Source organism: Toxoplasma gondii, chromosome VIIb, assembly GCF_000006565.2.
Source record: "Toxoplasma gondii ME49 chromosome VIIb, whole genome shotgun sequence".
NCBI lineage: Eukaryota > Apicomplexa > Conoidasida > Eucoccidiorida > Sarcocystidae > Toxoplasma > Toxoplasma gondii.
In genome coordinates this window covers 2,904,444-2,919,740 of record NC_031475.1, presented here as the reverse complement: position 1 = coordinate 2,919,740, position 15,297 = coordinate 2,904,444, and the positions used below count along the sequence as shown (strand labels likewise).

The 15,297-nt window shown below is 49.2% G+C and overlaps 2 protein-coding genes across 2 annotated transcripts; both read left to right on the top strand.

Moving 5' to 3' along the window:
* Positions 1–1,874: 1,874 nt before the first annotated feature.
* TGME49_259172 (hypothetical protein) lies at positions 1,875–8,638 on the top strand (the record flags this gene model as incomplete). The annotated part of the gene is made up of 10 exons (XM_018781207.1): positions 1,875–2,880; positions 3,425–3,796; positions 4,092–4,222; positions 5,095–5,196; positions 5,533–5,652; positions 6,185–6,234; positions 6,529–6,625; positions 7,002–7,125; positions 7,925–8,135; positions 8,497–8,638. 10 exons carry the CDS (start codon positions 1,875–1,877, stop codon positions 8,636–8,638), a joined length of 2,355 nt encoding a protein of 784 aa, XP_018637042.1.
* Positions 8,639–10,785: 2,147 nt separating this feature from the next.
* Positions 10,786–14,073, top strand: TGME49_259180 (CBS family protein; the record flags this gene model as incomplete). Its single annotated transcript, XM_002365091.1, has 5 exons — positions 10,786–11,512; positions 11,992–12,261; positions 12,754–12,926; positions 13,269–13,415; positions 13,846–14,073. The coding sequence occupies 5 exons, from the start codon at positions 10,786–10,788 to the stop codon at positions 14,071–14,073; spliced, it is 1,545 nt and encodes a 514-aa protein (XP_002365132.1).
* Between the last annotated feature and the right edge of the window lie 1,224 nt (positions 14,074–15,297).

Sequence of the window (15,297 nt, the reverse complement as noted above, 5' to 3'; positions counted from 1 at the left end):
CACCTGACGCGAACAGTTTTCAATGGCGCTGTGGTGCATGCACGGCATTGCGGAATTCCCTCTTGGCGAATGAAAAGGGAAAAGAGAGATTGGTTTGCTTCTCAAATGTAAAACCCCCGCAATCCCTCCGGCAAGCGAAGCCTCGATTCTGCAGGTCGCAGCGCTTTTCTTTCTCTTCTCGTCTCTCCATGATCGGTAGGTTTCAAACTGTTCCCTTCTTCCTGCGAGCTGCGCAAACGCGCGCGCATGTGCGACCTCCGTGTGTATGTACAGCGCGTGTGGAACTACAGCGCATGCGTCAGCGAGAGAGGCTCCGAACGACAGTGTCTGTTTTCTGTTAAGAAAGATGAATCTTGACATATCACAGCCAACTCTTTTTATCGTACCTGAAGGACATTTTCGAACATCTTATGCAGAAGAAGAAGTCAGATAAAAGGTGAAGCATGCGGGTCTCTGCCCTCCAAGAGACAGCGAACAGCTTTGATTTCTCACAGACACTCTCCTGAAAACCAACGACTTCTTCTCTGTTGGCACACCGCGCATTTCGTTCTCTCTCTTCCCTTCTTTTCTGTTCACTCTTCATTCTCTCGTGCGGTCTATTTTCTCGGCAGTACTTCTGTGAAGCCTCGTCCTTCTAGGTCTTCTCTCCACCATGTATTATGTATTAATATACCAAAGATAATCCGCCTACTCTCTCTCTCTGTCTGTTTGTTCTTCTTTCTGTGACCAAACCGTCGTTTCGCGACTTCGCTACGGGGAACCGGACGGCGATTCCTCTCGAGGTAGAGAGAAAATTGTTTCCTCCACTTCGACTTTCGTGCAGGCTCCGGTCTTTCGCGTGATCCCCGTCGAACGCTTCTCCCTTGCCTCTTGAGACTCTCCGGTTCACTCCTCCCTTTTTTCCTGCCCTTGTTTCCTCTCGCTCTCTCGCAACCAGCATGCGCATGTTCAAAGAGAAAAACACGGAGCACAACGAATCTGCAGACATCCGTCCATTCGCGCATCCACGTCCAGCGACATCCATGCTTTTGTAGAAGTGCATGCATGCGCATATGTCTGTGCATATCGCGTAGACTTTAAACGTCGATGTAACTTGATGGTGTACGAAAGAGCACTGGAGATCTATCCGTTTCCGGTCTTTTTCCCGTGGAGTCTGCCCAGGTCGGCGAGTCTCCTGAAGCCTTTTTAGGCCGCCGCCTCCCCGTGGTTTTCCGCATTCTTCGTTGTCCGCGTTCGCACTGTCTCTGACCTCAGTTCAAAGACCAACGAAGGGGGTATACGCGTGTATCAGTTACTTCCTTCTCACCTCGTTTCCTCTCTTTCCCGTCTGTCTTGTCTTCCTCGCCTCCTTTCTCTTGCGTTTCTACATCGTCTTCTTGGTGTCCGTTTCCTGTCATTTCTTTCGCCTCCTCCTGTCCACTTTCGCACGTTCCGCTTCGACGTCGCCTTCCTCCTGCTTTTTCGACTCTGAATTCGCGGCGAAAACGCCTGCAGAACTCGGATGCTTTCTGGTGGTGCCAACTTGCCTCCTCCCCACCTCTCCCTTGTTTGAATTCTCGAGCTTCTTTTTCCGAGTGCGTGCATGCGTTTTTCTTCGCTCTAGGGTGGATCCTGCCTCAGGGCCGCGAGCGACACGAAGCGTCGGAAACAGCCAAGGCGACAACTGTCTGGCCTTTTTCGTTTCAAACGAGTTCTACGGCATGTCCTTCTCCTCTCGTTCAGAGGACTGTCAAGCGTCTCCTCTTTCCACCTTGCATGCAAACGCCTGCTTTCCCTTATTGTTGCCTTCCACGTTCTTCGGCTCAATGCTTTCGTTTCGCTCGTACTTCGTCTTTTTCGTTCTCGTCTAGGAAAAGGCAAATGCGAGAATCAAGATGTACTGGCAACCGTCTCTCTTTGGGGGTTCTGTCGACTTTTGTCGGCTGCCTGCTCTCGACGCCTCTGGAGGAAGGAAGATACGATCGAGGATACACCGGGCAGATTTAACTTCTTCGGACGCTCCTCTCCCATCCAGCGATGTCCGCGTCTCCTCTCTTCGCCATTCGGGACAAGATGGCTCATCGTCTTCCTTCTCTTCCTCTCCCTCGGCTCCGCCCTCTCCGTCTCCTCCGCCTTCTTCATCTTTCTCTGCTCCTGTCTCGTCTCCGTCTGCTTTTTCGTCTTCCTCTCAAAGTGAAATGGTGCCTCCCCAGCTTCGTCGGTTGATTAAGCAGCCGCGTGTGTTCCGCTTCGATCCGGGACTGTACGATCCGCCTCGTCTGGTGCTGGCTTCTCCGTCGACGCGCCGATCCGAGTCTCGCGTTCCTCGCTCTGCGTCTTTCTCCTCCGCGCGGCAGGATCTCCCGACCAGCTCTGCAGATGGCGAAGGAGCCGGAGACGGGAAGCGCGATGGAGAGAGCGACGACAGCGAGACAGCAACGAAATGCTTTTTAGAGCATGCAAAGCGAGAAGCACTGCTGGTTTCGCTGTCTGCGGCAGCTCACGCCTCGCGTCTCTTGTGTACGTACACCCGGGGAGTGTGCGAAAGACCCCAAGCAATCGACGCGGGCGCGCGAGGTGACGATGCAGAGACAGAGGAGAGGCGGTTGACTGGAACAAAAGGAGAAAGGAACGGAGAGAGAGGAACCGATTCCTTTCACCGACAGACTCCAGTGTTGAGTGTGCATGCAAAGGAGACAGGCAAGCAATTGGGGAGAGACCCGAAGAGTTCCAAAACACACAAGAAGGATGGAGGCGAGAAGAAAGGACTGCAGAGACAGGAGGAGTATGCGAGACAACGCAAGGCGCTCGAGACGGCGAGACAGCTTGAAGATGCCGTCTTTGTAGAGCGACTCAAAGCCGAAGAAGAAGAAGAAAGAAAAAAACAAGAAATGGAAAGAGGTGAGAATAGATGTATTTGCCTGCGGATATGAGTGGGGGACAAAGAGATGAAAAACGGAGAAGAAAAATAGTTCCAGCAAGAAAAAACTTCTGAACGGCATGTGTGCTGAGAAGAACAGAAAGAAAGGGAAGGACATGGACGAAACAAACATCAAAGTAGGCTGACCTTCCACCATGTAATATATATATATATATATAATATATACTTATAGAGATAGTGTGTATGTATTGGTAGATAGAGAGATATGTAACATACGTATGTATATTGCAATCGAATATATATACACATACACATCATGCAGAATATATATATATATATACATATCCGTATGTATAATCGATATGTGTATATTGGGTGTATTGTGTAGTATATATGTATGAATATATATATATGTATATGTATATGTATATGTATATGTATATAACGCTGGCGAGCCATGCGTATCTGGTTGATTTCTTCTGAGTGTCCTGTCCCCAGTGAACTTCGACAGTTTCAGGATCTTGGCATTTGTTGTCTCGATGTTTCTTTGTCAATCTTGCAAAGAGCGGAAACGACGAGAAGAAGAAAGGATTCGGCGAGAACAGGCAGCGAAAGCAGAGGCAGAGCGACAGGCACGAGAAGCGGCTGAGAAGGCGAGGAAGGAAGAAGAGGCGAGAAGAAAAGAAGAGCAGAGGAAGAAGGAGGAGGAAGAGAAGAAGAAGAAGGAAGAAGAGAAGAGGAAGAAGGAGGAAGAAGAGAAGAAGAAGCAGGAAGAAGAAGAGCAGAGGAAGAAGCAGGAAGAAGAACGTCAGAGGAAAGAAGAGGAGAAGAAGAAAGAGGAGGCGGCGAGAGTCGCAGCTCTCGAAAAGGAGAAGCAGCAACCGGCTGCAACCGCGTCTTCGCCATCTCCACCCAAGGCTCAGACAGAACAAGAAGGTAACTTTCGTCTTGTCAATCGTTCTTTTTTCACTTCTCTCACCGTCGCCTCTGGCGACTCTTCTCCATGTATGTGGCTTCCCCTCGACTTCCTCTTCTGTTCCTTTCCTCCATCGACGTTTGTTTTTTCGTCCTCCTCCTTGTCCCTCCGTTCGAGTGTCTTCAGTCTCATGCGCTTGCACTCCTGATTTTTTTCTGGACGTTCATCTCCACTTCCCGTTCGGAGTCGTGACCAGGTGTATGGACACCCCGGCTGTCACAGTGTGTTTTGTGTATCTGCATTTGGGTCTACCAGGAACCGACCAGTTCGCGGCTTACCTGCCCAATGCCTCAGACGATTCTGGAAACGGCGCCTACATGAAGGAAGTCGTTGTTCTTCTGCAGGAAGCAGGCAGAACGCGCGAGACATCTCTCACACATCTTCAAGTGCGTCGGAATTTGTGTTCACTCCCGTCTCGTGCGTCTCTCGGGAAAAGACGCAAGGTTCGGTGCCGTTTTATCGCGCATGCTGCGGTGGCTGTATGTTCACACGTCCACGGCTTGATCGCAAGGCGATTTGTGTGTATCTTTCATTTTTGTTGAAGTATCTGCAGTCGGGATAAGCATCTCTCTGTATCTCACATCATCAGAGAGAGGACGAGGATATCTCTTTTGAGCACTTAGATGTGAGTGTGTAGGATTGTCCACTCAGAAGTATGCCGAATTTCACATCTGCACTTGACTTAATGCACACATATGTATATGCATGCATATACATAGATAGATAGATACATAGATAGATAGATACATAGATAGATAGATAGATACATAGATAGATAGATACATAGATAGATAGATACATAGATAGATAGAGAAATGTTTGTGTAAAAGTAAGTGTCGATAGAAATACACGTATAGAGAAGCGAGGGTGCAAAAGAGGTGAGGCAGTGTGCGATTGTATCGTGAGTTCGAATGGCCTTTTTCTCGTTTCGGAAACACTCGCCTGGAAGGTGACAGAATACACGGTTGTCCGAATTCATAGACTCCCTGAATTTTGTTGTTCCGTGTAGATCTGGAAACCGTTTTAATCACAGGTGGGAAAGTAGAAGGCTTCCAACGTACGTCCCCTGCAGATGCTCATCCAACGGTCGGCAACATCGTTGGACAGGAAAAGCATGTTGTCCTACCTCTGTTAAAACGTGAGCATCCGGTGTTGAGCATCTAGACGCTTGGCGTCCGGTCTCTTTCACCGGCGTAGTTTGTCTTCTTCCACCTGGCGAATTCCTTGAAAGCGAGTGTTTTTCCCTTTTCGCATGCAGGGCATGACTGATGCTCAGGTGAAGGCTCTGCGAATTGACATCAAAAAAAAGATCAATACGGCTCTGAATCAATTAGCTAGCACGACGTCGCAAGTGATCAGGGTACGTCTCTACTTCCGGCTCGTAGACATGACGGATGTCGCTTTTTAAACATGCATGCAAGGGCGGAAAACCCAACATTCAGTGTGTCTATTTAAGCAGGTCCTCTGCAAAAATGGACGGTGCTTGCGACCTCGATTTATAAGCTTTCTCGTTCTATGTGTTCGTTTCGACGCTTCAGCTTTCTCTGCATTGGATCTTGGTGTCTTCGTCTCTCTTTTCTGCTGTCATCTTCACTTTTTCCCTTTTTTTCTGCACATTTGGCGGGGGTCGGTGGCTTCGCTGTGTGTGTCGTTCAGTGCGCGTTTTCCTCTTCGTCTGTTTTCTGTTTTGCCTCAGACCTGCGAGACTCTCCGAGAATTTCAGAGACAGCTGAAAGCCGGACAACAAGAAGCTTTGGATTTCTTTCGCTGGCAGCTATGCGATCGACTTCTCCAGCTCACCGAGAAGGGTGGCCAGGTGAGAAGTCGAGAACCTCGGGTCGTCTCCACTGGTGGAAAAAACGAGGCGTTCAAAATGCATGCACGATACGAGCACCCCACACAGATTGAGCATAACAGACGTACAGGGCGGAGCTTGATTTATCTTGGTATATGTGTGTATATATATGCAGTTTCGGGATTGGTGTCTGTCTAGCCTACGGATGTCTGATTGCATTTCTACGTGACTGCATGCGCCAGAGGGGTGTATAGTGAGAGCAGAACTCAGGCGGTGGAGTCGTCTGATCGCACTCAGTCTCTGAATATAGAAATGGGTGGAGTTTTGCGAACCAGCGCATCTTCTGGCGTATCCATCTTTGTATAGAGAGAGTTTGACAGCTACATGGATATGAGGAAGCCTTGCTTCGAAGGATGTGCATTCGTCAAGTTCGGCGTGGACACAGAACGCGAAGTTGGATGTGTTCGTTTCATTTTCGCGAGCTTTTCCGGTGCACCAGCAAGCTGCGAGCGGGAATTTTGTTTTCTGCTTCGTGGTGTCTTTTCGTCTACAGGTTAGCGCGAGACCTAGTTCCGCGTGGGCTTACGCTTTTCTAGTTCGCGGGTACGTTGCCCTCTAACCGGACCAGAAATATTTCCTCGAATATAAGCCCATGCTGGCGGCGACGTATGTATGCAGGGTGTATATACACGCTGCGGAGTGTGTACGAGTGCAGACGCCTGTCTGGTTGATAGCTCTCTGGGACTGTCAGGTTTTGGAGCCTCTAGCATTTCAAAGGGTGTCTAGGGCTCCCTAGAAGGTAGTCGTTGTCGTCTGTCGCTCGTGCTGTCGCTCGTCTCCTTCGTTTTTAGTTTCGTTCTGCATACGCGTGTCTTGGGATTCTCTGTCATTCTTCAGGTTGATTCAAGAAGACCCTCCTCTTGAGCGATGGCTACGAGCCCACGTGTACGCTACCTGCTGCTATGCGGGTGCTTTCTACTACCGAAAGAAACCGGTAAAATTTGCTCTGTCTCCTTCTCTCTGTTACTCCTTTCTGTGTCTCTTCCTCAACGTGAATCACCCTCGTTCCCTCGTTGCATTTTTAAACGCATGCTCATGTCTAGTTTGTCGCTGTGTACACAGTAGACTGTGCTCGCCTCTACCTCCAGATCCTGCTGACTACGTGGTAGCTGAGATCAGATGCGTCGCTTCCACTTTGTTCTCCGGCGCACTGTCGCTTTCTTGCCTCCCTCCGACAAGCGAGCTTCAGAGCTGCGTTCTACTTCGAGTATTTCCTCCGATCATCTGGCCCTTGTCCGGTTTTTCGACTTTCTGGGTTTTTTGCCTCGCGATGCATGCAGTTCTTTCTTCTTTGTCTGTGCTGCTCCCAGGCCATGTCTCTGGAGCAGTTCCGGAGTGCTCGCGGGCAACGAGAAGGCGAAGACGAAGAAGCGTTCTTCTTGCGCATGGCGTCTTGCTTGCGCCTCTGGCTTGCTTTTCTGGTCGCTGCTCACAGTACGTTTTTCCTGATTGATTTCCACTGTCCGGAGTGTCTGGGCAACCTTTCAGCGCTCAACGCATGGAACGTGATGTCTGGCTGGCAATGGCATTATCGTGTCGTCTCTCTCACTTATTCTCATCTTCGGAGAGTGCGTGTGACCTGTCGACTTGAACCGGTATTTTTCGGAAGCCGTACGAAGAGGGAATTGAAACCAGTGCCTGCACAGCGCCGGAAAAGGGGACAGAGTCTGGGGGAACAAGTGCAGTGAATCATTTTGAAAACTCCCTTCATTCAGGTGAATTCTTGAGAGTCAGGTTGCACGATTCTTCAAGTTCTTTTCCTCCTTCAAGAACATCACCAGTCTGCCCCGACAAGAGAATCTCAGTCTGCACCTCGCTTCCACATGCTTGCTGCAAACGCACTCTTTCCATGCAGGCTTCTTTCTCGCGTCGCATGGCAGCCGAAGCAGCCGTCTGTTCCAGTTTATGAACCTGGAATGCAGCGAGGTGATCCGTTGCCTCGAGGCTCTCCTGGGGTGTCATGAAATGCGAGAGCATTCGCGATTCATGTCTGTCAGCTTATGTATTCGAAGGCAGCTACGGCGGCTGCTGTGTTTTGAGAGAACTTTCTCTTCGAGAAGGGTCACAAACGTTCCTTCTCTGCAGTGCAGACGGAGTAGAGCGAAACTGTTTTGGTCTGTTTTATTTTTGTGCGCTCAAGGCACAGAGCCAATCGCGAGCTCGAGCCACAATTAATTTGATGTGAAAATAGAAAGTATCTGGCGAGTTGTTTCTGTGTGTTTCTACAATGCAGAGGAAGACGAAATCTGGTCGTGGTTCGCTCGCTTTGTCAACCTGAATTTAGCAAGTCCGAAAGCTGCTCGCCGGGTCTGTGCATGCGTTCTGGTCGAGGGGCTTAAGGTGGCGGGACCGGCGGCGCTTCAGGCGTACAGACGACAGTTTCAGAAGGTCATCGACGTGATTCAAAATCACCTGAAACCGCTTCTCGTCGCAATGCAGCAAAAGTGCGTGTTTGTGACCAACAAGGGTGTCGCGTTGCAAGATCGCTCGCGGGGTTTCTTTTCTACGATGCATTTTGAATAGGACAAACAATTGTGTTCCCTCTCCGCGTACAGTAGAGAAGAACCGAGTCTAAACCATGCAGGCATCTTCAGGCAAGACGGAACTGGGTATGCCGTCAGAAGAACTCAGCGGGTATTCTATATTCAGGAATAGTTGCGTTTGGAGACTCGTCTATATACGAACACATATATAACAACGCACAATTACATATATATATATATATGTATATACATATATATATATATATATTCATATGTGTATGATTGTTTTGTTTGTGCACGGGTTTGGGTTCGTTTGTTGCAGGAGTGAGGGGACATGTTTGTCGATGTATGTCACTCAACTGGAGACGGTATTGTCGAACTACTACGCGAGCAATTGCACTCTACCGGAGCCTGAAGGTAAAGCCATGAAGATGGAGGCCACGGAAGCAAATCCGGATGTCTAACAAAGCCGTTGCCTCAGGAGCGTTCCAGAAAAAGAGACTTCGTGATGGCTGGCAGCCACCTACTTGCCAGCTTCGTTATTTGTCAATTTCGTGTTTCGGGAAAAGGTGCATTTTCCGAGGCCCGTCCCCGTCGAACCCCCAGCGTACCGGTTCGTCATGCCTCAGGGATATAAGGAGAAACTTCGGATCTCGTTTCCTTCGTTCATTGGGCCTCTTCGCTCCCCCGTTGACCGGTCACCGCGCCGTTTCCTGTTTCGCTGTTTGTCGCTCTCTCTAGGTGTCACTGCTCCCCCTGAGTGTTAATTTCTACTTTGCCGTTTTTCTGGACTTTGTCTGCCGCTGCTTGTTTCTTCCTTGGTATCTCTTTTCTGGCGGCATCCTTTTTTCAGTGACAGAGGAACAGGGAATATAGGATCCTAGATTCTCGCGTGTTTTCGCACGAAGAGATCATCTGCCGGATGCACCTTTCGGGGCATTGAGAGGGGAGGCAAGCGGGTGCGTCTCGTGCCACAAGAACGCCCTTTCTCTCCAGAAACGTAGATTCACATTTGCTCAAAAGGATGTTGATCAGCTTCCGTCAATTCCACTGAGTCTACAGAACCGTCAGGACAATTTATTCTCTACGGTGGTCTCAGTTTGACTAGCAAGTCTTTTTGGCGTAGGCCACTCAAATATCTCTGATTTAGGGATAAAGCCAGCACGGCCGGCAGAGATCCTTGCCACAACTACTTTAGTTCAGTTGAGTCACGCGCATTCGGATTAATACAGAGTGACACATACAAGACTGGACAAGAGAGGTCAACGCGAGTGATTGTCGGAAGCGAGGTCTCAGATAAACGGGATCGTAGGACTGTGTGTCAAGTTGATACTTCCGAGGAAAACTCTTCGTCTCTTCAGAGAAACATTTCATCAATTGTAAAACAGCCACGAGCGATACACAGTCCACTCGAAGATTTTGCTTTTATTGAGAGTTTGCCAAGCAATGGCAATTGTGCTTGGACGGCAACACTAGAACAACATGCGCTGCGGATCGACAGCTTTTGGTCGCTTCCACAAATTCATGAAGCCCAACTAAAGCTACAAATGAGTCCGGTGGACAGAATGACTTGGCAGTGTAGTCCTGATTTCTCACAGGCATGCGTGTCCGCCAAGTTGTCAAATTTGCTGTTGTCAGTTTCCCGTTACCGCAATGCGCAAGACTACCACGAATGCCTCGGTTTACCCGCTCAACGATTCACAGCGCTGCCGACAATTTTTGAATAGATTTCCAGCGAGTTCGGTCCTGCAAGTATGTTTGTTTCTTGGCAATGCCACAACGACGGCGCCTCCCCCTTTACTTATTGCAGGGCATCTGAACAGGTGCAGAGTTTCAATCAGAGAGAGGGGACGGCTGGACTTGGAGTTACCTCTACTGGCAACAAATAGAAATAAATCTCATACAGGACATACCGCAGCCATGTGAGTCATCAAGCCTTGCTAGTCCTTGGTCTGCCGTGAGCTGGTGTCTTTCCAAATAGTGGTACCTCTAAGAACATACGATTATCTGTATCACTACGTCACATTTCCCTCTCTGGGTTCCCGAATCTCTGATTTACAGAACTCTAAAAGCAACAGGGCTTGTTTGACTCATGGACACCGGCTCCATCAAAAACACTCGTAGTCGCTGAGCATGCCGCGTTTTAGTTTTGACCCATCGTGTGGCCTCGAGTGAATTTCGGCGGTTTTGAGCAGCATCGAGCGTTTTTGAGCTCGACCAAAAATCGAAAACGTTTGACTTTTCTTGTGGTTTGGCGTACACGTGACAGCCTGGACACTGAGTGCCAACGCCGCGTATTTTTTGCTGGCCTTTCTTCACGTTTTTGACATTTTTTCTTGACAAGACCAACATGGAATACGAACAAGGGTTGAGCAGCGCGGTAGTCCAGGGACGTCCGTTTCCCTCCTCAGTGCCGGCAACGGGTCCGTCGCCGCCTCCCAAACTGTCGAGAGAGGCGCAACACGCTTGGCAATCCGGACAAGATATTGGGGAAAAAACCTCGCAAGAGATTCGCTACCAGATAGAACGGAATGAATCTGCAGAGTCCCTGTCGGGGGAAGAGGGTTTGAGGGAGAAGGAAACGCGTGAGGCAGCTCGCAGCGTTTTCAAAATGAACGGCAAGTTCGCCGACGGGCCGTATTCGGGCATTCTGGATAGCGTGCTTGATGCTATCGGGAATACACCAATGGTCAGAATGAAGCGCCTCGCAAAAGTGTATGGTCTCGAGTGCGACCTCCTTGCCAAATGTGAGTTTATGAGCGCCGGAGGAAGTGTGAAGGATCGAATTGGAAAGGCCATGGTCGAGAAAGCGGAACGGGAGGGGCGTCTGAAAGCTGGCGACACCCTGATTGAACCCACAAGCGGAAACACGGGAATTGGGTTGGCGCTCGCCGCCGCCGTTCGTGGGTACCGCATGATTGTGACCATGCCTGCGAAAATGTCTGCGGAGAAATCGAATATCATGAAGTGTCTTGGTGCCGAGATCGTTCGCACGCCAACGGAGGCTGCATGGAATGACGAGAACTCTCACATGGGAGTGGCCGCAAAGCTACAGAGAGAGTTGGAGAACGCTCACATTCTAGACCAGTATAACAATACAGCGAACCCGATGGTTCACTACGACGTCACAGCAGAGGAGATAATCACCCAATGTGATGGAGATATTGATATGGTTGTCATCGGCGCGGGCACAGGAGGCACAATCACGGGTATCGGTAGGAAAATCAAAGAGAGATGCCCAAAATGCAAGGTGGTGGGTGTTGATCCGAAAGGATCGATTCTAGCGGTCCCCGACAGTCTCAATGATGAAAAGCGACTTCAGTCGTACGAGGTCGAGGGTAAGGTGCAGGCACATAGCTGAGGTTACCGTGGACAGGTTTCAGTGACCACCGTCACAGGTCATGAATTTTTCCAAATGCATGCAAGCAACCTGTCGTCTTTCCACGCATATGGTATTTGTTGAGAGTGGATAATTTTCGAGGAGAACAGTCTCAAAACATCATTCGCCATGGTACTGAATGCGGTTTGCCGCGATCTGTCGTGCGGCGGTAGTGGTGGACCTCAGTAGAGGAGGTATCAACATAGAAGCGTTAATAGATCTTTGTCTCAACTGCCTATTCAGGTGAAACACCAGGTTTCAATCGGCAAACGAAAACTGCTCCAACACAACGTTTGCTCGTACACACAAAAAAAGAGTTCAGCTCCTACTCTAAATATATACGCTGTGTGTGTGAGTGTTGACCAGGTGTTCATTTCTGGACATACGCATGCTAAGGCGATATCGGCAATGGTCTGTCATGCAGTTTCCTTCTCGCAGGTATAGGTTATGATTTCGTTCCAGGCGTCCTTGACCGGAAAGTTGTTGACGAGTGGGTAAAAGTTGGTGATGCCGAGAGCTTCACAACGGCCCGGGCGATTATCAGGAACGAAGGGTTGTTTGTCGGAGGTTCATCAGGTGCCAATGTTTGGGGAGCCCTGCAGGCCGCGCGGCAGCTAAAAAAGGGCCAAAAGTGTGTTGTTCTCCTCCCCGATTCCAGCAGGAATTACATGTCCAAGTTCATCAGTGACGAATGGATGGCCGAGCACGGTAGGTGTATAGGCTGACCCAGTTGGGGCTACCTTTTGGAGAGCGACTCTTTATGTCTGTTCTCGTCAGAGATATGTGGGTATTCCTCCGCAGAGGGACTCTATGCTACGGAACGCTTCACCCTCACACCGTTTCCGTCTTCTCATCAGGGACCGAAACGACGAAGAACGGATATATGTACCTATATATATATATATAGAGAGAGAGAGAGAGAGAGCGCTGATGTCGGGATCGGTAGCACGTGTATTCACGCATACGGGTAAAGACGGAGACGTTTTAACACCCTTCTGGTGCGTCTTGAAGCAATCAGATCCCCCTCGAATATGTATCTTGTAAAAGACGCTTGGTCCGTAATGGCATTGGATAACCAGATGCCCAAATTGTTCTACTGAAGAAATCCTGGGTGAGGCACCACCCCCCAAGCCATCGACTGAGGGACAAGCTGTCAGAACAGGCGAAAACTGCTCAGAAGGCTCTGTTATTGCCGAACAGGTTTCGCCCCCGAGGATGGCGCTAAAGTGAAGGAGCGAGAAAAGCAGTTCGGAGGAGCCCGAATCCGTGACCTGCTTTCAGAAACGGGAGCGACGAGCGACGTCCCTTTTGTAACTGCAAGACTATCGGTTGAGGATGTGATTAAAATGATGCACGAAACGAAAGTTAAGGAGGTAAGGAAACGGATTCTGACGCCGTTTTAGCCACCAGGTCGATCCTACAAATGAAATACCGAAAGCGTGAAAGAAAACGTGAATGTAAACTGCGCTGTGTTTGGGAAAGGGCTTCCAGTACCACATTGGCAAACTATGAAGACCATCCCGGCAAAGACCACGGGGAACCGTAGCAGGTCTGAAATGGGGAAACACTGTCTATCATCGTCTGATTCCGTGTAGTGTGCACCACGAAAACGTACCCTCGCTATGCTGGTTGTGATCAGGGATTTTGTACCGCCGTGCTATACGTTTAAAACCGCTGTCTACGGTGTGTGCTTCGGTTTGTTCTCGGTGTTTCAGGTGATTGTCACTGAAGACTCTGAAGCAGACGGGAAAACTAAACTTGTAGGGGTACTATCGGAAGATCACATCGCTCACAGTTTGCAAAGCGGCAGATGTGCAATGCAGTCCCCCGTCAAAGACATCGCCTTCAAGAAACTCGCAAAGGTACGACGTTGCGCAGCCGCACATTTGCCACGATACTCCGTGAACTCCTACTAAGTAACGATATGCGGCTCTATCTTAGAAACTCCGTTCTATCTCGGATATACGTAATTACGTAATTACTTGGAGGCGCCTATTGTCCCCAAATAGTTTTTGATCGACATCCGCGCAGTTGCATGTAGATACTCATCTATTGTCAGAAGGCAATCAATGAAAACATCGTACTTGCAGACAGACACGACTGAAGATGTACATGTGAACAATCTATGGTTGTAGGCCTACTGTTTTACTTTGTTTCCACCGTCTTTAGTTGAAAGGGAAAGAACGACCCACAGTGGTATATTGAGCAATCTCTGTTTTAAAAACCTAGAACAGGTTGCTGCTTGGGGCTCCTCCAAATCATTCCTGTTTTATCGACAACTGTTTCTGCCAGGCATTGCCCTCAGCCTATCTCCGCGACGTAGCAAAAGCCCTCGATTTCTCTCCGTACGTTTGTGTGATGGACGAGAAGCCGTCGACAAAGAAGCAGGCTGGCATGGGTGAACACGAAAGAGCCAAGATTAGCTTAAGAAAAGCAGGAAACAGCCGTGAATGCCCACATTTCCTGGGTGTCATCACAAGAATCGACCTTTTACATTGGCTAGCCACGAAACAGAAGTAGTCGGAAGCGATGTGAACTTGTGTGGTTCGATTGATTGACCCTGAAGAAGTGTGGCAACAGCTCAGAGATAAGCTTCCAAACCCCTACGTCCATCCTCCTGCGGTGTACCCCAACTAATCCGACCAGCTACTTCGCAAAAACAAAACGGGAGAAAACAGAGAGAGTTCATGTCTTTGCACTTCGTGACGTCTCCCTAACGGGTGGAAAACGTCCTGTGCTCTTACATTTCCATGGAAACGGTCATGATGCAGGCATAAGCTGAAAGAGCGAAAAAACTGCAGAATACACATTTATATTTGTATTCACCGGCTGGACTCTACAAAATAGGATACAAGCTTTCCAGATTTTCCATCGCGCACCTATTGTTAGTTAGAGCAGCTCGCTTTGTGTCTTTTCTTGACTCATCACCTCAGCCACTTGCGGCGGAAACTTGCTCGATTCGGGAACGAATCGTTCGAGTGGGACAACACTAGCCGTAAATGTCTTCCGAAAGCCATTTCTATACTGTCGGTCTTGCAAAAGCAAGCACAAAGTTCCCCGGTACCTCCTCCTACGTGAAGGCGACAAACAAAGATTCGTCTAAGAACACCGGAAATCCAGTATCGCTGTCTAGAACTGCACAGAATGTGACCCAGTTCGTTGTGATCGGGGAAAAACATGTACATCAGTACAGTCACTGAATGTACTTGGACAGACAAAACAATGTTTCCAGGAGACGGAACACTCTTGAGAGAAAACAAGATTACACCTCTCCTACATATGAGGGCCGGAAAGTATGTATAGCAAACGGCGTTGACTCTAAAACGTAGTACTTGAAGGCCGTGTGGTAGAAACCGAGTGGCCAAACCCCTCAACCTTCAAAGAACTCTGCTCCACTACAGAGCCACCATGTCGAAAGAAGCATTGAGGAATTTGTTTTCTTTCTGCAGGACGGCCGCATGTCCTGGGAGGCTGAGGTGTGCTTGCAGCTTCTAATGTTGTCGCCTACGATACGCGCCTGAGAGGTCAACTGGGGATGCAGTCTGTGCCTTTCTCAATAACAAGCTACAGTGTGTTGAAGGCTTTCTGAGCACTGTCAAAAGTGACTGGCTGTCACCACAGATGAGCACATTGCGTGGTTTGGCGAATTCCGCACACACGTGGCGTCGTTCAGGAGTCTGACAAGGATTAGTGTGATTTCTGAAACCACTTCGAGGCAAACCACAGGTGGGCACACTGCAGAAC